The sequence below is a fragment of the Grampus griseus genome (assembly GCF_964374135.1).
Source record: "Grampus griseus genome assembly, chromosome: X".
Taxonomy (NCBI): domain Eukaryota; kingdom Metazoa; phylum Chordata; class Mammalia; order Artiodactyla; family Delphinidae; genus Grampus; species Grampus griseus.
The window spans coordinates 105,812,918-105,839,450 of record NC_138999.1 but is presented as its reverse complement, the minus strand read 5'-3'; the positions used below and the strand labels follow the sequence as shown (position 1 = coordinate 105,839,450).

The 26,533-nt window shown below is 39.2% G+C and overlaps 1 protein-coding gene across 11 annotated transcripts in view; it reads right to left on the bottom strand.

The window, feature by feature from the left end:
• Positions 1 to 25,992, bottom strand: part of XIAP (X-linked inhibitor of apoptosis) — a 54,908-nt gene extending 28,916 nt beyond the window's left edge. For 2 of the 11 annotated variants that reach the window (XR_014298522.1, XM_082681399.1), the window contains exons 1-5: positions 25,480 to 25,579; positions 25,043 to 25,178; positions 23,555 to 23,723; positions 20,515 to 20,624; positions 662 to 1,565 (exon numbers count right to left, since the gene is read on the bottom strand). Coding sequence is in view for 10 of the 11 variants with exons in the window: in XM_082681399.1 (XP_082537525.1) it covers positions 662 to 1,565; positions 20,515 to 20,624; positions 23,555 to 23,567 (1,027 nt within the window). In the remaining variant the exon portion in view is untranslated. Of the gene's footprint in view, positions 1 to 661; positions 1,571 to 20,514; positions 20,625 to 23,554; positions 23,724 to 25,042; positions 25,179 to 25,258; positions 25,456 to 25,479; positions 25,796 to 25,870 lie in introns of those variants that run through there. The other 9 variants (XM_082681402.1, XM_082681400.1, XM_082681403.1 and 6 more) reach the window with 9 other exon arrangements.
• Positions 25,993 to 26,533: the final 541 nt, after the last annotated feature.

Genomic DNA, 26,533 nt, shown 5'->3' with positions numbered 1-26,533 from the left:
TATATTTTGTATTTTGGCACTATTCAATCTTAAAGTAACTGGGTCAGATATATAACGGTATAATTTTTCTGAATATTTCTGGAAGCCATCACACTAATGGCCCTTCCTTCCCTACTGACATGTCTACAGCAGTCCATTTGAAAAGTGCTCATTTTAAGCAATAAGGTATCTTTTGAATATACAGGGCAGCTTTCAAATATACAGTCTATGTACAAAAGGCAGGTATCAATTTTAACATCAGCCAAAGTAAACTCCCTAATGTTAACTCTTCTTATAGGGTTGTTGTGAAGCATAGAGAAAATGCATGTAATATACGCATTGAGCACATATAGGAGGTGTGTAATAAATTATAGTTAGTATTACTATCAGACCTATTCTTCTATCAGGGATATCTATCATCTTTTGCATGTCATTCTTCTCCAAAACACAATTACATAAAGATAAATATGACTCATAATATGGTAATCTTTTCCACGTAAATTCAGTGGTTATATTACAGATTCAACATAAGGGTTCACAGAATAATACTAATATAAATAATGATGTCGGCCTACACCTAAATATTTACCAGTTCCGGGGGCAAATGGCATCTATTTACTTTTTAGGAGCCCTGGGATAGTTGGAAAGTTATTTATTAGCCTACTTTTATAATAAAGTTTACCTAAAGCATAAAATCCAGCTCTTGCAAGCTGCTCCTTGTTAACTGAGTATATCCACGTCCCAAATGTAATGATCCGTGCTTCGTAATCTGCCATGGCTGGATTTCTTGGAGGATTTGTTGAATTTGGGAAATTCCTATCAGAACTCACGACATCAGATTCACTTTGAATATTAAAATTCCGGCCCAATACAAAGAAGCAATTAGGAAAGTGTCGCCTGTGTTCTGACCATGCACGATCACAAGGTTCCCAATTTTTCAGTTTCCCGCCACAACAAAAGCATTGTACTTGATCATCAATACCCGTGTAGTAGAGTCCAGCACTAGCTAACTCTCTTGGGGTTAAGTGGGCATAGTCTGGCCAGTTTTGAAATGACTTTAATCTAGCTTCTTCACTACACATGGCAGGGTTCCTTGGGTATATGGTGTCTGATAAATCTACAACCTGTCCAGTTCTCAAAAGATAGTCTGCATGAGTCTCAGATGGCCTTTCTAAAACAAAATGATTTCTGTTTCCCAGACAGTTTTCAGCTTTGTACTGACCATTTTGGACACCAGGATTTGTAGGCTGTGCAGCATTACTTTCGAAATAAAAGCCATTGATAAATCTGCAATTTGGGGATACTTTCCTGTGTCTTCCAACTGCTGAGTCTCCATACTGCCATCTATCTACTGCTGCATGACAACTAAAGCACCGCACGGTGTCTCCTTCACCAGTGTATAGAAAACCAGCTCGTGCTAGTGTTGATGCTGAAACAGGACTACTACTTGGAAAATTAGCAAAAGTTTTTAATCTATTAAACTCTTCTACAAATTCTTCATCCTTACTGATGTCTGCAGGTACACAAGTTTTAGATCCTTCAAAACTGTTAAAAGTCATCTTCTCTTGAAAATAGGACTTGTCCACCTTTTCTAAAAAGAGAACATTACATTAGGAAATCCAAAAATGTCAAACACAAGCAATATACTTTTGATATTAGGAGTTAACAAACTACCCACTGATGACACAATTTTAAAGAAACATTCTAATTCTAAATACTAGAATCCTACATTACCACATGATTCAGGTTATAAAGTAAAAACTAGCATTTTTGTTTTCTCTTTCAGAGGAAAGTAATATTTAAGCAGGTAGATCAGAACTATTCATTTTTAAGTGCCTATTTTACATAAATATGAAAACTATGTGATGCAGAATATATTAAAATTATTAACCATGTAAAATCATTAATTAGGAAAAGCACGAAAGAAGCATAAAATATGCAGATTCTTGAAGTCTATGCATAATTGTTATAATGGATCATTGTATATTCAAGGCATCTAAGTTTAGTTTTTACAATTAAAAGAATGTTCAGAATGTTAATGAATTTTTAGTATTTCTTTATTGATTAGCAAAAGATAAGTTTTATTCACAATGTTGGTTCCAATGTATTCTTTAAGAGCATCAAATGTTTATGATTTTCACGTATAAACAGAGTCCATTTTTGTTAGAATTGGATCATTTCAAATGTATATAATACTGCCCTCTAGAGGGTGGCTCAGGAAAAATACTAAGTACTTGTAGACCTTAACTGCAGTTACTTTTGCTATCAACTGCCCACGGTCAAGAAACAAACTGTTCAAATGGAAGAGAAGTACTATTGCAGCCTCATTAGAGCTGCCAAATTACAGCTGTGTAATATTTAACCAAGATAAAACACTAAAAGGAACTGGCTGGATTATGAGAAGAGTGGCCAAGATAATTTATCCTCCAAACTTGAACTCTTTTGAAACTGAAAAATGATGCTACTAATAATTTCATTGGGACAAGAGGCACAAATAAGGGTTGCCCCAGGCAAACCTGGTTCTTTAGAACCTCACACTGTTCCTGACACTGTGCTCAGTACATGCTTGCCAAATGCAAAATAAAAGAATGGTCACAATGACTCTGTCTCTACTTCATACGTATAGTAACTGATTTCTTGGGAAGAATTAGCAGCTCTTTTGGCATTATGTTGGCACAATATGTCTTGGAACATCATCTCTCTTGGAGTTAATGTTCAACAAAAGGCTTCTGTCTTGCAGGCTGGCAATGGACTTCAGTCTTTCCTGGGCCCAATTTACAATGGTATTAATTCATATACACCTCAAGAGCTGAGTTATATCTGCATACAACAATTTTTGGAAGACAGTCTCCATGATTTTTGATTATTGTTTCCCAGATGTCTGAAAAAGTTCTAGCACTAGCTTCAAGACTCTTTGTTGAATCAGCATAAGGTAGATGACAAAAACCAAGATTCAAAGAAACCAAGGCTGGCTGATAGGCTAATGAGATAAAATAGGGATATGTGTAAAGTCTTATATTCTGACTTTAAAAATCTGTGGTACAACTAAAGGAAGATAGAATCTTGGTTTGGAAAGAAGTCATGTGAAGGGAAACCTCCAGATTAAAATCGTGGGATTTGAGTTAATTACAAACTCATCATGAGCCAACATTACATGGCAGCTAAAATACCTGAAGTAACTTCAGTCCGCATTAACGTACAGGTGTGCAACATCCAGATTCAATTCTGCTACATACTGAATATTATTTTTAATTCTGAACACATTTTAGAAGGGACATTAACGAAGTGTAACTTCCATAGAGAGCAATCAGGATGATGAAAATGGTATTCTATGAAGAAGAGTTGGAAGAGTCAAGTATTTATCTCAAAGGGAAAAGAAAATTGTAGGGAGAGGGGTGTAGAGGATAGAATAACTATCTAAAAGGCAGTCATGTAGAAAAGGGATCCAAATTCTGTTTAGCTTGAGGGCAGAATTAATGAATATAATTAAAGCCAGTAGATTTTAACCCAATACAGGCATGAACAGCTACAACAATCAATATCAGTATAAAATGGACTGGGTTGTCTTGTAGCTTATGAATTCCTCTCATTACTGGAAGGGACTTTGGCATGGACTAGGAGACAGTATTAAACATTTCTAAGTCTATAATTATCCTGAAGAATAAACGCTGAATATAATCTAAAACATATGAAAGTTACCTTCTCTGAGATGGCTAAGTTTTGTTTCTCAGGTCAATCAAAATAAAAGTGTAAAATCAATGATCTATTCTCATTTCATAATAGTGAATATTTTGCATGGTTCAAGTAGTCATCCCATTTCAGATAATATAAGATAAAGCTCCATCATTCAACACTAGCAGGAGAATCTCTATTTGAAACTTTCAGGCGGAGACCTCATCTTCCCAGGGGTTATTTCCATACGAATAGTTTAGATTTCACTGTTTTGAAAAGCAGATATTTATTCAGAAGCATTCAACTGAAAACTACATATATATTATCAGAGTGTGAGCTTTTGGAGAAGGGTGAGAAAACAGAACTACCAGAAAGGTTAAGACTAAAAGAGAGAAAACCGATTGACAAAAGACAGAAACCTTAGGACTGGAGGGAAGCACCAAAAGAAAGGGATGGGAGATGATTAAAAAAAAAAGTATTTAAGTGAAATGCAGGTGGGGAAGATGATATTTAGAAAATAAGTATATGTGGGGCACAGGAATACAGAAGAAAATGAGGTATGAATACTGGAGAAGGTTTTGGATGTGAACAAGTCAGAGTGGAATAAAGTATGCTGAGGTAACTTAAGGCCTCTTTGTGAAAGCACATTCAGGCTTTGTACCGGGTAAGGAGAAAGGCAAGAAGGCACACAGAGAGAAAGATGTCCAAGAAAGCTTTTACATAAAGGAGCCAGGCAGTCAGAAATCGTGAGGGAACAGTGGTTGGGAAAAATGGCACTCTGAAAGCCAACACTGGTATAAAAAGAATCAGCAAGCGGTGGTACATGTTTATACGAGGGGTATGGAAGATTTCAAGATGCTGAGACGTTGTGTTTAAAATATACATATAATGATGACCCAAAACCTATGGGATGCAGCAAAAGCAGTTCTAAGAGGGAAGTTTATAACAATACAGTCCTACCTCAAGAAACAAGAAACATCTCAAATAAACAACCTAACCTTACACCTAAAGCAATTAGAGAAAGAAGAACAAAAAATCCTAAAGGTAGCAGAAGGAAAGAAACCATAAAGATCAAATCACAAATAAATGAAAAAGAAATGAAGGAAATAATAGCAAAGATCAATAAAAACTAAAAGCTGGTTCTTTGAGAAGATAAACAAAATTGATAAACCATTAGCCAGACTCATCAAGAAAAAGGGGAGAAGACTCAAATCAACAGAATTAGAAATGAAAAAGGAGAAGTAACAACTGACACTGCAGAAATACAAAGGATCATGAGAGACTACGACAAGCGACTCTATGCCAATAAAATGGACAACCTGGAAGAAATGGACAAATTCTTAGAAAAGTACAACCTTCCAAGACTGAACCAGGAAGAAATAGAAAATATGAACACACCAATCACAAGCACTGAAATTGAAACTGTGGTTAAGAATATTCCAACAAACAAAAGCCCAGAACCAGATGGCTTCACAGGCGAATTCTATCAAATATTTACAGAAGAGCTAACACTTATCCTTCTCAAACTCTTCCAAAATATAGCAGAAGGAGGAACACTCCCAAACTCATTCTATGAGGCCACCATCACCTTGATACCAAAACCAGAAAAAGATGCCACAAAAAAGAAAACTAAGGCCAATATCACTGATGAACATAGATGCAAAAATCCTCAACAAAATACTAGCAAACAGAATCCAACAGCACATTAAAAGGATCATACACCATGATCAAGTGGGGTTTATCCCAGGAATGCAAGGATTCGTCAGTATATGCAAATCAATCAATGTGATACACCATATTAACAAGCTGAAGGATAAAAACCGTATGATAATCTCAATAGATGCAGAAAAAGCTTTTGACAAAGTTCAACACCCATTTATGATTAAAACCCTCCAGAAAGTAGGCACAGAGGGAACTTTCCTCAACATAATAAAGGCCATATATGACAAACCCACAGCCAACATCGTTCTCAATGGTGAAAAACTGAAACCATTCCCTCTAAGATCAGGAACAAGACAAGGTTGCCCACTCTCACCGCTACTATCCAACATAGTTTTGGAAGTTTTAGCCACAGCAATCAGAGAAGAAAAAGAAATAAAAGGAATCCAAATCAGAAAAGAAGAAGTAAAACTGTCACTGTTTGCAGATGACATGACACTATACATAGAGAATCCTAAAGATGCTACCAGAAAATTACTAGAGCTAATCAATGAATTTGGTAAAGTAGCAGGATACAAAATGCAGAGAAATCTCTTGCATTCCTATACACTAACAAAAAATCTGAAAGAGAAAATAAGACACTGATGAAAGAAATTAAAGATGATACAAACAGATGGAGGGATATACCATGTTCTTGGATTGGAAGAATCAACACTGTGAAAATGACTATACTACGCAAAGCAATCTACAGATTCAATGCAATCCCTATCAAACTACCAATGGCATTTTTCACAGAACTAGAACAAAAATTTCAAAATTTGTATGGAAACACAAAAGACCCCGAATAGCCAAAGCAATCTTGAGAAAGAAAAACAAAGCTGGAGGAATCAGGCTCCCTGACTTCAGACAATACCACAAAGCTACAGTAATCAAAACAGTATGGTACTGGCACAAAAACAGAAATATAGATCACTGTAACAGGATAGAAAGCCCAAAGACAAACCCACGCACACGTGGCCATCTTTTCTTTGACAACGGAGGCAAGAATATACAATGGCGAAGAGACAGCGTCTTCAATAAGTGGTGCTGGGAAAACTGGACAGCTACATGTAAAAGAATGAAACTAGAACACTTTCTAACACCATACACAAAAATAAACTCAAAATGGATTAAAGACCGAAATGTAAGGCCAGACACTATAAAACTCTTAGAGGAAACCATAGGCAGAACACTCTGTGACATAAATCACAGCAACATCCTTTTTGACCCACTTCCTAGAGCAATGGAAATAAAAACAAAAAATAAACAAATGGGGGCTTCCCTGGTGGTGCAGTGATTAAGAATCCGCCTGCCAATGCAGGTGACATGGGTTCGATCCCTGGTCCATGAAGATCCCACATGCCGCGGAGCAACTAAGCCCGTGCACCACAACTACTGAGCCTGCGCTCTAGAGCCCGTGAGCCACAACTACTGGAGCCCACGTGCCACAACTACTGAAGCCCGTGTGCCTAGAGCCCGTGCTCTGCCACAAGAGAAGCCATTGCAATGAGAAGTCCGTGCACCACAATGAAGAGTAGCCCCCGCTCACTGCAACTAGAGAAAGCCCGCATGCAGCAACGAAGCCCCAACACAGCCAAAAATTAAAAAATAAATAAATTTGTTTTAATAAATAAATAAATAATCAAATGGGACCTAATGAAACTTAAAAGCTTTTGCACGGCAAAGGAAACCATAAACAAGATGAAAAGACAACCCTCAGAATGGGAGAAAATATTTGCAAACGAAGCAACTGACAAAGGATTAATCTCCAAAATATACAAACAGCTCATGCGACTCAATATCAAAAACACAAACAACCCAATCCAAAAATGGGCGGAAGACCTAAATAGACATTTCTCCAAAGAAGATATACAGATTGCCAAGAAACACATTAAAGGATGCTCAACATCACTAATCATTAGAGAAATGCAAATCAAAACCACAAAGAGGTACCACCTCACACCGGTCAGAATGGCCATCATCAAACAATCCACAAACAAATCATGGAAAGGGTGTGGAGAAAAGGGAACCCTCTTGCACTGTTGGTGGGAATGTAAAGTGATACAGCCACTATGAAGAACAGTACGGAGGTTCCTTAAAAAGCTAAAAACAGAACTGCCACATGACCCAGCAATCCCACTACTGGGCATATATCCTAAGAAAACCGTAATTCAAAAAGAGTCATGTACCACAACGTTCATTGCAGCACTATTTACAATAGCCAGGACATGGAAACAACCTAAGTGTCCATCGACAGATGAATGGATAAAGAAGATGTGGCACATATATACAATGGAATATTACTCAGCCATAAAAAGAAACGAAATTGAGTTATTTGTAGTGAGGTGGATGTAGCTAGAGTCTGTCATACAGAGTGAAGTCAGAAAGAGTAAAACAAATACCATATGCTAACACATACATACAGAATCTAAAAAAAAAAAATGGTTTTAACGAACCTAGGGGCAGGACAGGAATAAAGACCCCGAGGTAGAGATTGGACCTGAGGACATGGGGAGGGGGAAGGGTAAGCTGGGACGAAGTGAAAGAGTAGCACTGACATATATACACTACCAAATGTAAAACAGATAGCTAGTGGGAAGCAGCTGCACAGTACAGGGAGATCAGCTTGTGCTTTGTGACCACCTAGAGGGGTGGGATAGGGAGGGTGGGAGGGAGATGCAAGAGGGAGGGGATATGGGGATATATATACACATATAACTGATTCACTTTGTTATACAACAGAAACTAATACAACATTGTAAAGCAATTATACTCCAATAAAGATGTTAAAAAGAAAAGCAAAACAGTTACAGCAGCTATAGGAAACTAACTCACGTTGTTCCTATTTCTTTTTGGTTAGACACTGCCTAAATGTTGAGGATTTCTTTCTTTTTTTTTTTTTTTTGCAGTACACAGGGCTCTCACTGTTGTGGCCTCTCCCGTTGCGGAGCACAGGCTCCAGAGGCGCAGGCTCTGGATGCGCAGGCTCAGCGGCCATGGCTCACGGGCCCAGCCGCTCTGCGGCATGTGGGATCTTCATGGACCGGGGCACGAACCCGCGTCCCCTGCATCGGCAGGCGGACTCTCAACAATTGCGCCCCCGGGGAAGCCCGAGGATTTCTTTTAATTTCTCTAGTTACGTTCCTCTTTGGACAAGTGAGTATAATTTAACCAACTGGCTTTCATCTAACATCTACATCTGTCAAGCAACTGGGATTGCTAATATATTACCAGTGCATGTTAGCCAAGTAGTACCTATTTGAAATAGGACTGAAATTAACTTTTATAGCATAACAAGTTAATTTTAAAATTTATGACTGTTTTAAAGCACAGAAAACCTTTTATTCTAAGAGGGAAAGATTTAAAAATTCCTGGGGAGGGGCTTCCCTGGTGGCGCAGTGGTTAAGAATCTGCCTGCCAAGGCAGGGGACATGGGTTCGAGCCCTGGTCCGGGAAGATCCCACATGCTGCGGAGCAACTAAGCCCGTGCACCACAACTACTGAGCCTGTGCTCTAGAGCCTGTGAGCCACAACTACTGAAGCCCGCGCGCCTAGAGCCCGTGCTCCACAACAAGAGAAGCCACCGCAATGAGAATCCCATGCATCGCAACGAAGTGTAGCCCCTCCTTGCCACAACTAGAGAAAGCCCACACGCAGCAATGAAGACCCAATGCAGCCAAAAATAAAATAAATTTTTCAAAAATGTTAAAAAAAATAAAAGGCGGCTTAATAAGCTTCAATGAAAAAAATAAAACATACATATACCTGTACATATACATACACACAGTATACGTGTGTGTGTGTGTATTTATTTAGCCTAGTCAGCTGGGTAAAGATAGCCATGGGCATGTGCCAAGGAGAGGAGACTGACTGCTTCTCTAGCAATAATGCGGGAATATGGGGAGTTGGAGGGGAGAAAAAAACACACAGAAAACCCACTTACCTGGTATCTGCACACAATACAAAAGTTTCTGTTTCCTTCAGGTTTTTATTATTAAAGTTGTCAAATATATAGAACAAAGGTTATTTTAAATAGGAAAAGGATATAAAGTAGGATGTACATCTGACTGCAACTGTGTGAAAATATATACTCATGGACAAACCTGGAGGTAATTTTTAATATATGGGTAAAATATGTTAGTTAAGGGGACAGGATTATAGGTGACCTTTTTCTCCAAAATGTCTTTAATAATATTTTTACTTAAAGTCTCTGTGGTTAGCACCACTGGCCTGGGTCAGGAGCCTGGTCATGGGGAAGGCAGCCGAGAGCAAAGAGGTGGATGGGCTAGTTGCCCCCTTATCCTCCTCCACCAGGGTTCTGCAGTCACCAAAGCAGAGGGAGACAGGATGGAGTTGTGTCTCCACTTGCACCACAGACAGGCTGCCCAGCCACCCTGTGGAGCTCAGCATTGAGACCCAAGCCACCTCTGCAGGTGCGTTTGGTGAGTTGCAGGCTCCTGGGCTGCAGCCCCTGCACTCAGCGTGACTGCGGCTGCCAGGGCATCCTGGAGAAGAGCAGGTTTGGCACTGAATTTCATCAGTTTTTGATAGAAAGAGCAAAACTTGGACATTTTTGAGGAGTTTTATGGATTACTGCAACATGTTCATAAGATACCTAATGATGACATTTTATTAGGCTATACAGACATCCAGGGATACTTACTATCTATAAATAAAGATGATAATTATCACATAACTGCTTCAACAACCAACCTGCTGCTTAAGATTTTTACACAGAAAAAAAGGAAGAAACAAACAGTGCCTTTGGTACAGACATGCTAATGAAGAAGGAAAATGTTTTAACCAATGTTCAATGTCAACCACAGAAAAATGCCAGATCTAGTAATTGGTATGCACCAAGACTTCAGATGTGTGTCTTCTATTACAGATGTTGACACTCCCCCAGAAACACACCATAGGATTAGTTCATCTTTACAAACACAACACTGAACATTCCCTAGGGACTCTATAGCTGGGATGGTTTCATTCTAACGGAGACACTACATGGCTCAGAGAAGGTCCCAGGGATCGTGTGTGTGTGTGTGTGTGTGTGTGTGTGTGTGTGTGTGTGTGTGCGCTATTTTTGTTTTTTTAATTTTTGGCCATGCTGTGTGGCATGTGGGATCATAGTTCCCTGACCAGGGATTGAACCTGCATTGGAAGCACAGAGTCTTAACCGCTGGACCGCCAAGGAAGTCCCTTCCTCCCCCCACCCACCCCCCGCCAGGGAGCTTTATATCCTGGCTTATTCCAGGAGGTCTGGCTCGCAGCACAGGACTATATTGGCTGTTAATGATGACGTTTTAGATGTTAATGGTATAGAAGTTTCAGGGAAGAGTTTTGATCAAGTAATAGGATGACTGCAAACAGCTACAACCTCATCATAATAGAAGGCAAGTAAACAGGAGAATAACGTTAGGAACAGTAGGACTTCTGGCAGCTCTAGCCAATCTACTGATAACAGCTTTCTTGGCTATCCACAGCAGATTGAACCAAACATTGAGCCAAAGGATGAAGATGACATTATTACTGAAGACAGCGGTGTGCCACACTAGATTCCTAAAGCTGTTCCTACTATCAAAAGACTGGAAATGGTTAACCCAAATAGAACAAACTCAGTTTTGAGTCTGGAAAGAATAGTTTTATTCCGTCTAATTAAATGAGTTTAGCACCCCTAGCAAATGGTACAAACAGAATTTGAAACACATGTTCCAGATCAAAAACTCTTAGAAGACTGAACAATCATGAAACCATCGTTTGAATGTTTTCTGAGTGAGGATGTCACAGGACTTGCAAATTTGGGTAGTTTAAGATCTTTCAAACCTCCGAGGCAATGACCTGGAATAGGCATGAGAACAATAATGCTGTAAGTTTAAAATGTTCTTAAAATAAATAGAAACAGAAAATAGATTAGTGGTTGCTTACAGCTGGGAGAGGAGGGGAATGGGGAATAACTGCAAATGGTTACTGACTGGGTTTCTTTTTGGAGTAATGAAAATATTCTAAATTGGATTGTAATGGTGGTTGTACAACTCTGAATATACTAAAACCACTGAACTGTACACCTTAAAATTAATTTTATGGTATGTGAATTATATCTCAATAAAGCTGTTTAAATGCTTTTCAAATAGTAGTTTGGTAATTGTTAGTACAAATTTTGGTGGATCAGAGGTGATTTTAAGTCTAAAACAAAGGGAGCTCTGCTAATCAAATTATATGCTTTTGATATGGAAAACTAGATGCTACAGTACATTTTCAGAACTATGTGAGAGGACTAAATTATTTCTGTTTGAAGTGGTTAAATATTTAACCTGTTACAAAGATTCCAGTTAGTTTTTCCTTTAACCACATTCTTTAAATTTTAATGTGAAGTCTGATTCTCTTTTGGTACTCTGAGGACCTCAGTTCTTGTGTACCCAGTATTTTATTTCTTAATGTTGTTCTTTTGTCACTAATTGTTACAAATCATTTTCTGAAATGCATTATTTTCTAACTTCTAAGAAATCAAACCAATTGGCTGTTCTTAGGAGTTTCTTTCCACATTATGAAGCACTGAAGCTATGTTCCTAAATTATGAAATTCTGTGACAGTTTTTCACATTGATGTTTGTCCAGCCTATAGATTATATATTTATAAAATAATTCCAAATAGGTATAATTTATGTTTTAAAATGCAGTTAATTTCATTGACTCTGGTAATATAGAAGACACTCTCCTTTAATTCTTATCCTCATTCCTAATCTCACTGGAAAGCATTCCTTTTGTTTTGGGTGTATATATCTACATATTATATTGGTAGGCTTTTGAACTTTTTTAATGTACATGTGGTCCCCAACTTACAGTGGTTTGACTTATGATTTTTCCAGTTTATAATGGTGCGAAAGTGATACGCATTCAGTAGAAACCTTACTTCGAATTTTGATCTTTTCCTGGGCTAGCACAATTTGATACTCTGTAGTGATGCTGGGCAGCATGTCGAGCCACAGCTCCCAGTCAGCTCAGATCACGAGGGTCAATAACTGATATACTCATAACTTTTCTGTACCCTACAACCATTCCATTTTCACTTTCAGTACAGTATTTGATAAATTACATGAGACATTCCACACTTTATTATAAAATAGGCTTTGCGTTACATGATTTTGCCCAACCGTAAGCTAATGTAAGTGTTCTGAGCACATTTAAAGTAGGCTAGGCTAAGCTATGATGTTTGGTAGGTTAGGTGTATTAAATGAATCTTCAGCTTATGATACTTTCAACTTAGGATGGTTTTATTGGGATGTAACCTCATAGTAAGTTGAGGAAGATCTGTATTCAAGTAGTGCAAATTGTTTTGGATATAAAATGCACTTAGATTAAAAGGTTTTTACACACAGGACAAACCTGTGCACTTTTTTGTGCAAAGATTCTGGATTTTCTTCAGTGGGATTATTCTGGGAACACTGCCTACACTTTAAGAGAAAGCTGTGGTATTTACCACTGACAAGTAAAGTTTATCTATATTATTTTCATTAGGCTATTTATTTCCCACACATCCACTTAGAACAAGTAAGTGTGAGGCTGCGAACTTTCATTCTTTACCTGATTTCTTTGGCATTTATCATTGTACAATGTGCATAAGCACTACAGTATGCATGTACATAGAAATTAAGAATATTATGAAGTTCCCTGTGGTTTATAGATAATTCCCCCCAAAATTATTAAAATCATCTTATAATAGGGCTAGTATGGATGCCTTTGTAACAGTTGTGTGCTATTAAAACAATGAAGGATCAAATGATTCCCTTTTAAAGGATAGCTTCTCTAAATGGTTAAAAAAATATGAAGAAATAAATTCTGGATTAATTGAAAAAAAACCTCTAATGTTAAAGCAATAGAAAAAAAAAATCCCATGCAGGGAAATATTTTTGTGAGCTTTAATATCAGAACACTACTCAGAAATGTATTTAAGTATTACGCTTTCTAATAAAAATCTTACTTGAAATGAAAATTAACAGTAATTTCTTAAAGTGACTACTATTTGGTAGTCAACTATTACAGTGTAAGTAATTTAAAAAACCAATCTATCCCATAATATCATAAGTTTCAGTTATCACAGCACCTTAGAACAAAGTAAGCAAGCAGTTTTACATGTGTACAAGACACTGAAGAAAGTAATTTTGAAGATTAATATAAATTTAATTATTTAAGATGGTATACTAGGGAACTATCTCTGATGACTGAAAGTTAACAATTACAAATACTTATTAAATCTTTTTAAGTCAAAGTAGCACCTGAATAACAAATCACTGTTCTTAACAAATAAGCAGCGAAACCTCTAGTCTTTTTCTATTGAGCTCATAGATCTCTACAACCTGTCTGTGTTTCACCCTTATGGTCTCTGGAAGAAATTCATTCAGTCACTATAGACTCATTTAATGAACTAAAAATACTTATCATCCCTGCAACCAAGGGCTTTGCTAATTTCTCATCATGAAAAAGCATTTCTTAAGTAACTATATTGACGTGGCACATTAAAAGGGAATTAAATGATTGTTATGGGTTGAACTGTGCCCCCTCAAAACTATGTTGAAGTCCACCACTGGTTAGGAATGTGACCTTATTTGGAATATAGGGTCCTTGCAGATATAATCAAGTTCAGACAAGGTCATTAGAATGCCCTCATCCAATATGACTGATATTCTTGTAGGAAAAGGAGAAGAAACACAGGGAAGATGGCCATGTGAAGACAGAGGCAGAGACTGCAGTGATGATGTATTGATGAACCAAGGAACACCAAGGATCAATGGCAACACCAGAAGCTAAGAGAAAGCCATGGAACAGGTTCTCCCCAGCATCTTCAGAGACAGCATGGCCCTGCCAACACCTTGATTTTGGATGTCTAGCTACCAGAACTGTGAGAAAATTAATTTCTTATTTTTTTCTTTTTTTGGCTGTGCCGTGTGGCATGTGGGATCTTAGTTCCCTGACCAGGCATCAAACCCAGGCCTCCTGCAGTGGAAGCATGGTTTTAACCACTGGACCACCAGGGAAGTCCCTGAATTTCTGTTGTTTTAAGTCACTCAGTTTGCAGTACTTTATTATGGCAGCCCTAAGAAACTAATATTGGGTTGGCCAAAAAGTTCATTTGGGTTTTTCCGTAACAGCATACGGAAAAACCTGAAAGAACTTTTTGGCCAACCCAATACAACGATGTTAGAAATATGACAAAAATTAAGCAAACAATATAACCCTATTAGCTCCCACTGCAGTACTACCATGCTAACTGAAACACATTATGTAATTAAATAAGGGCATCTGTTGAAAACTCAGAAAACATGTTTTTAGAATCTCATCTATGACGTCTTTCCTGATTCGTCCATTCAAAACCCTAGTAGAACGACTACTCTTTGTGCCCTCACTATATCCTCTAAATAATTTGCTGAGGGGGCTTCCCTGGTGGTCCAGTGGTTAAGACTCCATGCTTCCACTGCAGGGGGCACAGGTTCAATCCCTGGTCGGGGAACTAAGATCCCGCATGCTGCACAGCACGGAAAGAGAAAGAGAGAGAGAGGGTAAAAGAAAGGAAGAGGGAAAGGAAGAGAGAAAGAAAGAAAGAAAGAAAGAGAAAGAAAGAAAGAAAGAGAGAGAGAAAAAGGAAGAAAGAAATGAAGAAAAATAGCTGAGGAGCCAAGCTGTACTAGAACAAGACTGAATAATTTCTGCATGTGTGTATGTTTGTAGGTATACCTATATGTACATTGTTTGAAGGAAGGTCCTTTATAGCAAGGGCTCTGTCTTATCACATTTGTATTCCCAATGCCTAAAGCAATGCGTGACACACAGTAGTGCTTCATCAACATTGGGCAAAAGAATGAATGTTGGAGCACCTCTATTAGGTCACTGCTGTCACTATCCCACATCCCACCCACCACCTCCACTGGACTCTTGAGATCACTGTGAGGACTAAAAATTGGTAATATGCCATTGTGCCCAGGAAATGTGACCGAACTAGAAATATATGCATACCAAGCAAACAGTACAACTCAGTGATAAAAACCTATACTAAAATCACATTTCAAAAATATAAGATTTGTAAAACTTTTCATAGTAACATCATAAAAATCTTATATGTGCTAACCCAAAACACCATCATAATTTAAAATTCATCTTAATATTCTCTCTTTGCTCGTTATACGTAGAAATATTGTAAGATTCTTCTCATCAGTTGCTTTTTTCCCCTATAGAGGATCCAGCATAGAGATCTTGTCAAACAAGCAACATTCTCCTTGACCCAGTGCAGTGGAGGTCAATCCCTCTTTTTTTTTAAAAAAAAATTTACCTATTATTTTTTAAATTTATTTTTGGCTGTGTTGGGTCTTAGTTGTGGCACGTGGGATCTTTCATTGCGGTGCATGGGCTCTTTGTTGCGGTGCATGGCTTTCTCTAGTTGTGGCGTGCGGGTTTTCTTTTCACTAGTTGTGGCACACAGGCTCCAGGGCGCGTGGGCTCTGTAGTTGTAGCGTGGGGGTTCCAGAGCGCATGGGCTCTGTAGCTTGTGGCACGCAGGCTCTCTTAGTTGAGATGCACGAGCTCAGTAGTTGTGGCGTGGCGGGCTTAGTTGCTCTGTGGCATGTGGGATCTTAGCTCCCTGACTAGGGATCAAACCCACGTCCCATGCATTGGAGGGCAGATTCTTTATCACTGGACCACCAGGGTAGTCCCTCAATCCCTCTTTTAATGATCTTAAAGTGTTAGCTCCCTGCTTAGAAATAGCATTTTGATTTACAAAGCTGTAGTATCTAAGAAATGTATCTACGTAGATGTGACATAGTATAAAAAAGCTGTATTTTAAAAATGACATGCCCTTGGGCTTCCCTGGTGGCGCAGTGGTTGAGAGTCTGGCTGCCGATGCAGGGGACACGGGTTTGTGCCCCGGTCCGGGAAGATCCCACATGCCGTGGAGCGGCTGGGCCCATGAGCCATGGCCACTGAGAACGGGAGAGGCCACAACAGTGAGAGGCCCGCGTACTGCAAAAAAAAAAAAGACATGCCCTAAACAAAAAGGGTATATACATATATATGTGTATATATATGATTTTTTAAATTCAGCTTTTATACTATGATATATTTACATAAAAATTCAACTTTTAGGACTTCCCTGGTGGTGCAGTGGTTAAGAATCCGCCTGCCAATGCAGGGGACACAGGTTCGATCCCTGGTCCGGGAAGATCCCACATGCAGCGGAGCAACTAAGCCCGTGTGCCACAACTCCTGAGCCTGAGCTCTAGAGCCCACGAGCCACAACTACTGAAGCAATTGTGCCTAGAGCCTGTGCTCCGCAACAAGAGAAGCCACCGCAATAAGAAGCCCGTGCACAGCAACAAAGACCCAATGCAGCCAAAATAAATAAATAAATAAAATTAAAAATTCAACTTTTAGTCAAATTGTTCATTTATACTACTAGGTTCTTCAAACTATGAAGCATATTTTCATTTAACCTTAAGTTAAATGGTCAATAAAACATTTTTGAGGTTAATTACATTCAATCAAATCAAAAGTTCTCTTCCTAAAATTAAGCACTAGAGCCATTCAAATAACTGAATGGCATTAATGAGCACTTAGCCCATAAGCTCAGTCAATAACATCAACTTATTAATACTGCTGCCTACAATATATGCTTGATCATGAAGCCTACTTCTGTAAACACCTGAAAGGCCATACTGAGAATCCACAAAGGGAGTATCAATTACATGTTCTATACTTAAATTAGAAAGTCATAGTAACACTTAAATTTGAGCCCAGGCCTCCAATATCTGCCAAATTATTTATAATAATTAACTCCACAGGTACAGTTCTCTCAGAATGGACCCACAGTAAGGTATTCCCTCATCTTTTTCTTCGTTTTTTTTTTTCTCTCATCTTTTTCCACAAATTGCGGGAATGTGTTCCCCAAAAGAATGTTTTGCATGAAGAATACACGGGTTTGGGCTCAAGAATTCACTCAAGATAATAAAAAGGCTCAAGATCACTAGTATCCCCTCCTCTATTTTACTGAAAACTGTTCAGAACTTAAAGACAATTTACAGTGCTCGTTAATCAAGTCTTTGATTTAAAAACAAACCATCTATATAACCCAAACTGTAGATCCATAACACAGATTAATACTATTTATGCCTATTCAGAGTCTAGATTAAAACCTTTGCTAAAATCAGAACAGGCAGAAAAACAAAATCTCATGATGGATATCAACCCAATATTTAATACAAACAACTGTTTTCCTTTTTAAAAGAGAGAGGAAAAAAGAATCCTACTATCCAGGCTGTGAATACTTTAATATGTTTATCCTTTAAGAACCTTTTCTGTGTGCATGTAACACATGCACGTTATAAATATTTCTAAAGGGGATTTATAGTATATGGTATTTTTATAATCTGCTTTTTTCTATTTAATAATATATCATAAGCATCTCTCCACATCAATTTTTATCTAGATTAGAACATTACTTTAAATGGATCACTAGTACCTGACTGTATGAATGTATTTATCATAACCTCACCAATTCCATATTGCTGAACATTAATTTTAGATGTATATTTTTATAAATTTATTTACACTATTTTATTTTATTTTTGGCTGCGTTGGGCCTTCACTGCACACGGGCTGTTCTCTGGTTGTGGTGAGTGGGGGCTACGCTTCGTTGTGGTGTGTGGCCTTCTCATTGCAGTGGCTTCTCTTGTTGTGGAGCACGGGCTCTAGGCGTGCGGGCTTCAGTAGTTGTGGCACGTGGGCTCAGTAGCTGTGGCTCATGAGCTCTAGAGCGCAGGCTCAGAAGTTGTGGCGCACGGGCTTAGTTGCTCCGCAGCATGTGGGATCTTCCTGCACCAAGGATCGAACCCGTGTCCCCTGCATTGGCAGGCAGATTCTTAACCACTGTGCCACCAGGGAAGCAGATGTATATTTTTAAAAAGAGAAAATACACACATGATCAAATAATTCAAGAGGTACAAAAGCTGCATCCATTCCACCCCTTAAACCTCTGGTTCCCTTCCTAGAAACAGTCACTCTTACCAGTTTCTTCTGCATTCCTCCAGAGATAAGTTTTAAAAAACACAAATGTTGGACTTCCCTGGTGGTCCAGTGGTTAAGAATCAGCCTGCCAATGCAGGGAACATGGGTTCTAGCCCTGGCCCAGGAAGATCCCGCATGCCACGGAGCAACTAAGCCCGTGCGCCACAACTACTGAGCCTGTGCTGTAGAGCCTGCGAGCCACAACTACTGAAGCCCGCGCGCCTAGAGTCCGTGCTCTGCAACAAGAGAAGCCACCCGCTCGCTGCAACTAGAGAAAGTCCGTGCGCAGCAACGAAGACCGAATGCAGCGAAAAATAAAACAAATTTTAAAAACCCCACAAATGTTAACATATTCTATATATATATACAGTTATGCACCTTCATTGCTGGACATTTATAAAGCTAACAATTTTTTGCTATTATAAAGAATGTTGGAATGAATATCCTTCTGTTTATTTGCTTTTAACATCAATATTAAGTGGTCTCAAACAGGAGTGTATCCTGTCACCATCTATTTTTAATCTATCTTGTTTCTGACTGAGAATAGTTTTAAGAAAAAGCTTGAAAGCACTTATTAATCTATGATGAACATCTCTATAGAAAATAGACAAATTTACAAATGGCAAATACTAATGGCCAACAAACGTATGCAAAAATGTTAAATATCATTAGTAATCAAAGAAATAAACACTTTAAAAGATACCATTTTTGTCCTGTTTGGCAGAGACTGCCATCACTACCAACAATAAAAATCCAGCAGTGAAGGTATGGGACAATAGGCACTCTTGCTGGTGGAACTAAAAAGTGGTACACCTTTTCTAGAAAGCAATCTGACAATATATTCTAAAAGTCTTAAAATATATGATTAGTTTCTGAATCAGCCATTCTAGTACTAAGCATTAACGCTAAGGAAATGATCAGTATATATAAGGATGTTCAATACAGTGCTATTTATAAAACAAAACTCAATTCTAACAAAAGAGAACACCACTTTGGTAATGTGTATACTACAGGTTGTAGAAGAATACTAAAGAACACAGATACGTGTTCATGATGTTGTATTAGGTGAAATGAGCTGGTTATAAACCAGTATTGGTCAGTATGATCCCAATTATAAAAAATACCGATACAGAAAGACTTAGGCTAAATTACACATCAAAATTCTACTGTAGTTATTATCTCTGTGCACTGGGATTATTGGTTTTCATTTTCTTTGTTGTGGTTTTCTTAATTTTCTAAATTTTATCCAGCAAATATATTAGATTCTAATCAAAAGAAAAAAGCAGTTGGACTCTTGATTAGTCAAGGTGTCTTATATAATTCTGCCCAGCAGGCTGGGGGTGTTATTTGGCTATTTGCCATGTGACAATGCTTCCTTCATCTGTGAATAAACTGGCGCAGTAAGCTATCAATAGTGGGGCCTGCTATTGCAAGGTTTTCGCTCTTCCTTCACAGAAGATAATTTTTATAACTTATTACAAGGAGAGGGAAGAATATACTCTTAGGTCCTTATCTTTTTGCCTATCCTGAGAATTTATGCCAACTTGATACTTTGTCATATTACTGTCAAACATCAGGTTAAAAAAAAAAAAAGAGGGCTTCCCTGGTGGCGCAGTGGTTGAGAGTCCGCCTGCCGATGCAGGGGACACGGATTCGTGCCCCGGTCTGGGAGGATCCCACATGCTGCGGAGCGGCTAGGCCCGTGAGCCATGGCCGTTGAGCCTGCGTGTCCGGAGGCTGTGCTCCACAACGGGAGAGGCCACGACAGTGAGAGGCCCACATACCGCAAAAAAAGAAAAAAAAAAAAAAAAAAAAGAGGATACAAGTCAACTCCCAGAGATAAAAGCAGTAACCAGGTCATGTCCACAGTGGTTGGCCATGAACACATGTCTTCTGGTTCACTGCCTGGGTGGCAGTAAATCATTAGCAGAGAGGGCTGAGAAACACAGGTAATAATAATACCTGACTGCTTATTGTTAACTTGAGTTGAAAATAAAAGATTTCATTGAAAAATGTTCTGAGCGATGCCTATCGCTAGAGTTCTAAACTTGTTCACTCAATGCCTTAAAAAAAACAGGGGCTTCCCTGGTGGCACAGTGGTTGAGAGTCCGCCTACCGATGCAGGGGACACGGGTTCGTGCCCCGGTCCGGGAGGATCCCACATGCCCCAGAGCGGCTGCGCCGGTGAGCCATGGCCACTGAGCCTGCGCGTCCGGAGCCTGTGCTCTGCAACGGGAGAGGCCACAACAGTGAGAGGCCCGCGTACCGCAAAATAAATAAATAAATAAATAAATAAATAAACTGGACTTCCCTGGTGGCGCAGTAGTTAAGAATCCGCTTGCCAATGCAGGTGACATGGGTTCAATCCCTGTTCCAGGAAGATCCCACATGCCGCAGAGCAACTAAGCCCGTGCACAACTACTGAGCCTGTGCTCTAGAGCCCGCGTGTCACAACTACTGAAGCCCATGTGCCTAGAGCCTGTGCTCCGCAACAAGAGAAGCCACTGCAATGAGAAGGTCACACACCACAATGAGGAGTAGCCCCCTCTAGCCACAACTAGAGAATGCCCGCGCATAGCAATGAAGACCCAACGCAGCCAAAAATAAATAAATAAATTTATAAAATAATAATAATAATAAATTAATCTGGGGGACTGGTAAGAAAGGAGTCTTCCCTTATCCTTGGCCAAAAAAAATTTCCCTAAAATAATTTTTACAAAAGGGCAGCTCAGAATCAAGTACACAGAAAAGCAAAATCATTATATTTTGTAGACATCCACAAGCAAAACTTGTTCAACATAATTTACTTATATTTGTAATGAACAGGATAATAGAAATCACTCTTTCATTTAAAGATAAGAAAACTAAAGCATAAGGAAGTTAAATGAATTGACTAAGGCCATAGAATCTGGAACTTATTCTGTTTGATACTCATCCAGATAACTTATTCTGACAGAGTGATTAGGATGCAGTACTGAAAAAAATCAGATGGTTCCACAAGTGCTATTCTGAGGTTCTTTTGATGGATGATTTGGTGAATGGGTACTACCTACTGTAGATCTTTCTCAGAATTAAGTATTCTCTTCCATGATCATGTTGGGATCTCAAGCAAGTGCTGAAACAAGTGCTTGATAAAAGCCAACATCTTTTCTTTTTCCCCAGTAAAAATATTTTGTCCTATCTAAAAGACACTCTGTTGTCTATAAGCAAACATTTAGTAGGTTTGTCTTCCATTGGGCTTAAAAAATGACAACAAAGTAAAGGAAACTGCCACAAGTGACTATAAGGCAAATTAAAACAGTACAACATATTTAATGAATGCTCACGTGTTCTAAACACTATCTATAAACTAATTTTCATTTCCTTTCACCCCATCATTTTAGCTACATGTATTTTCTCTAATCTAAAACATGCTGAATTGAAACTAAGTTTCTAATCCTATTTGTTTTAACAAGGTCAAAATTTAAACATGAGCTTGTGTGATTCCACAGCCCATCCTCTTTTACCACGTTACCTCTGATAATAACTAAAATATGTAATGTGCTTCACAATTTAGAATTTTTTCATATATGGTAGCTAATTCAACCTACACAACACATCATACCCCTATTTGAAATATGAGGAAACTGGTTTTCTGACTGGTTGTTACTCATCGAAGATCATGTGGCCTGTAAATGACAGTAAAAAAAGCAAACCCCGTGATTCTGACCAATATAAGTATAGGAAATTATTACCGGCAGAAAGGGTAGTCCAGTGAGGTAGAAAATGTTAGGCTCTGTGCCCTTTCAAGGCTTAAAAAATTAGGTGGAGCCATACAAAAGTATATCACATAGCAATATATGCTGAGAAGCCTGTGTTTTGAGGTCAACAAAATTATTACAGGAATAAGCATAAAAGTTCAAACCATATATAAGTATTTATAGATATGCCAGGGAATACACAACGGCACCACCTTTGCCCAGTTTAAGAAATCAGCCTTAACTTACTCAGTTCAACTTCTGTCTGACCATCTGAGTTCAAGCTACTCCCAGTCTACGCAGGTAAACCTCACTTTTCACCACAACCCATATCCTTGAAAATACATTATAGAAGCAGATCATAATAGTGAATCACATGTATCCATAACAAAGACTGGGTACCAATCACACCAAATCAAATCTCAAAACGTATTAAATAGCAGAACTACAACTATACCATAATTAAAAATAATAAAAGTCCACACCAAGTCATACAAAATGGACATAAATATGCTTTTATCACACAAAGAACAACCTATTAAGTATACACAAAGTAGATAAAACATATAACTCTTAAGTTTGGCCTCAAATTCTTATGGTAGATACATTTATAATATATAATATTCCAAATGCTCTTTTCATGTTTTGAATTAAGTGGAATAAATATACTTAAAAATTTATGAAAAAGAAAAAAGAAACATGGAGGCAACGAGGTTGAGTGATTTGCTCACAATCCCACAGCTAATCGGAAACAAAGCCAACACAAGAACTCAGGCTTTCAACCTAGTGTTCTTTCCACTGTACCACATGACCTCTAAGACATGAAAATAATATTTATTCAATTCAATGTCAACTTATTTTACCACTACTGTGTTTATCTCCTCAGATCTACTCACACAATGACCTTAAACAGTGCTACAGATTACATTCTGTAATATGTAATACTATTACCAGATTAGACCACAGAGACAAACCTTGAGAACTGACAGCTCATGATAATCTCCCATCCTCAAAAAAACAAGGGCATCTATTTTGCCTTATTCATCTTTTGAATTCTACCACATAGTACAATACCTGGCAGATATAGTAGGTGCTCAGTAAGTAGTTTCTTATTTTTTAAATAAATCATAGCACTTTTTTTTGTCTGTAAGCATCAGCTACCAGACTTAAATATGAGGCCAAACAAAAACAGTGAAATATCATTAGTTCATATTTGGAGTCTCTAAGACTTTATAATATAAACAAACGATTTACTAAACAAGTTAATGCTTACAACCAAATATAAGGAGAACATTTACGTTACTAAAATATTTCAATAGAACATTTACGTTACTAAAATATTTCAATATTGTTAACTATACAAGTTAACTGAGACATTAATTACAATAATTCTTATCTATTGAAATGGGCCTAACTAACCTTTAGTCAGCATTACTTTGTCCCCCTCGTTGGAGTCATCGAATGCACCAGAAAGCAATAAAATGACAGGTGTAGTACAATGGGCACCGGACTAGGACCTAGACTCTAGTCCAAGCTCTGTTAATAATCAGATATATAACCTTGGGCAATTCACTTTTTGTGTCTTAACCTGTTCATAAAAACAAAAGAGCTGAACTACTAATCACCAGGGACCTTTACGATCTTAAATTTATTTTTAATGATTCTTACCCACAAAGATTCTACATTCAGAATTTTTTCATTGTGCCAAATTTGATATCCTGAATGTTATAATCTGCTACATAATTCAATAATTAAAAGCTTAGCACATTTTCTAAAAATATATAAAGACTAATATAATATTGTTACCTTCTCACATTAGGGGCAATAGGAGCAAACCACAGAGGAAATATGAGCATCCAATAATCAGGCCTGCTTTGCCAGTTGGGCTGACGTGAACCACTCTGGATTTTACAATACAAATCACTGATACATAAATACATATATGTATATAAATATATATACACATACCACTGATACTTGCTTATACTGATATACATATGTGTGCAAACTTTAACACTTGTTTTTAGTTATAAAATCAATACTTTGTTTACGGTAAGAAATTCAAACAGTACATTAGGTCACATCTGAGGTGCAAAGTAAAAAGCTTCCCACGCCCCCCACCCTCCATAAATAACCACTGTTAACATTTTTTTTGTGCATCCTTCAAGAAGTTATCTGAGCATATACAAGTAGATGTGTGTACACGTATAAATCTTTTTAACCTAAACTACTGCCACTTTCTTCTGGCTTCATAAGCATGTTAAATATACTGAAAGAAGGTAGAACAGTTGTATGGCACAAAGCTGTACATGCTTCACAAATGTGCACTGAATACATTTAATTTTCTTGCTTGGAGGCTACGTGGAGCAGTTGTGCAGAAAGAGCAGTGAGCAAGGAGCCAGGCAACCTGGGTTCTAATCTAAGTAATGGAGTAGCCTTAGGCAAGCCATGAAATATTCCTGTGCCTTGGTTTCTGCTTTTGTAAAATATCATGCTTGGACTAAGATCCCTTCCAACTCTAAAATGCTGTAATTCTAAGATGGCCGTCTGTAACAGTGTTCTCTTGAACTGGATATAACAAATGTTAAGTAAAAAAGGAGAAGAAAGAAACACTAATAGCAACCTCCAATCTTACAAGAGTAAATTTCTATGTGTCATTAACTATCAAGGTAGTACATCTGTGACATAAGTAGTGACGTAGTTATATTTGAAAGCAAAGTAGTGGATTATGAAAATCTGATACGTTTTTATGAAGTTTTGATTTGACGTTTTTCTTTTTTTGGAGGTGGAGAGGGCTGTTGCTTAGTGTCAGCAATAACCACTCCCCCTCCTCCCGATTAGAAAACAAGGGTATTATGGAGTTAAAATAATGAAACTGAAAGTTAGAATGAATTTTGTTGTACTCACAGAATATGCTGGGGAGGTGACAAGGGCAGCAAAGGTTGGAAAAAATTACTAGCTAATTTCCTCTTCCGGAAGGTCTTTGGCTCTTATTCTTTCGGTTCACACGCCCTCGCCAGACACACTCCACCCAGCTCCGTACCTGCCACAGGCGTCAGAATGGGGGGGGGGGGAAGTCCCCTTTGATCATTTAAAAAAAAAAAGTTCTTTGACTCGATTTACCTTAGGCGTCACGGGGTTTACGGAGGCACCCGGGCGGCCTGAAGCCACCCATGCCTTTCTTCCGCAGTCCCGGGAACCTGGGCCCCGGAACCCGGGCCGGCCACCTGCGCAGGGTAGGGGCTGCCTTCCCGCCCTCCCCCGCAGCGCGGGGCCCGAGGGGAGGGAGGGGAGAGGAGAGAAGGAAAGGGGAGGAGGAGGAAGCCCGTACGGGCAGTACCCACCTCGCCTGGAGAGCCGGCCTGGATCGCCCGCGGCGCCCGGAGCAGTGCTGAGGGGAGGGTCCTGGAGGAGGGGCGGCCCGAGCCCCAATATGGAAATGCCAACTCCTCTCGGCGGCCAGGCCCCAGCCTGGAAGGAAACGGAAGTCCCTTCGTCTCCCTCACTCGCACCCACCAGCCCGCCCACTCCCCGGAGGAACCCCGAGTTGGGGAATCCGAAGTGCGTCCACGCCAAGGCCTCGAAGAGACAAGGCACGCTGGGCGGCCCGTCTGTCTCCGGCCCCCGCCGCGCCGCTGGGCCCCTCACGGCCTCCTGGCCTCTGCCCGGCCGCTAGGCCAGCCTCCCGCCCAGTAAAGCCCCTCCTTCTTCCCCCTCCGCCATTTTCGAACTTACCCTTCCAGCCCTCGCTTAGCGCTGAGCCCGCCCGGGACTCCGCCGAGGTCCGGCCACTTCCCCGGGCCGGAAAGGGGTAACCGGGACAAACGAAGCCCTGTTTGCCCCTGCACCCCACCCCCCTAGCTGGAAACCAGAACCTGACGGAGCGGGTGCGCATGCGCAGTGGGCACCTCGCAGTCCCCGCCCCCAGCTCAAACGTTTCCTCTTTCAACCTTGAGGTGATTTTTCCCACGGTTTTTACCTGCTGAGCTCCGTGGTGGAGGAGTCGGGGAATAGAAGTAAAAGGATGAAAAGACAGAGAAGAGAGCGAACATGTTGAGTTCTTGCTAGAGACCAGGCACTGTGGTCGGCGTGTTCTTTGTTGTTATTTTGACAACCCTCTAAGGTAGGCACTCTCATATGAAACCCATTTTAACAGAGGAAATTTGAGGCCCAGAGAGGCTAACTGCCCCAATAGCACGCAGCTAATAAACGAGAGAACTGAGATTAGAATATGACCTGTATCCAAGGAGGGAAGGTGAAAGGAAAAAGGAAGACAGTCAGTGGGAGCGGGAAAGGGATTGGGAGATGAAGGGAAAATGAATAGGGAAGAAAGAAAGCAGAAGGAAGGAAAACAAAGGAAATCTGTGTACATAAAATGCTGATCATATCCTGGATTTA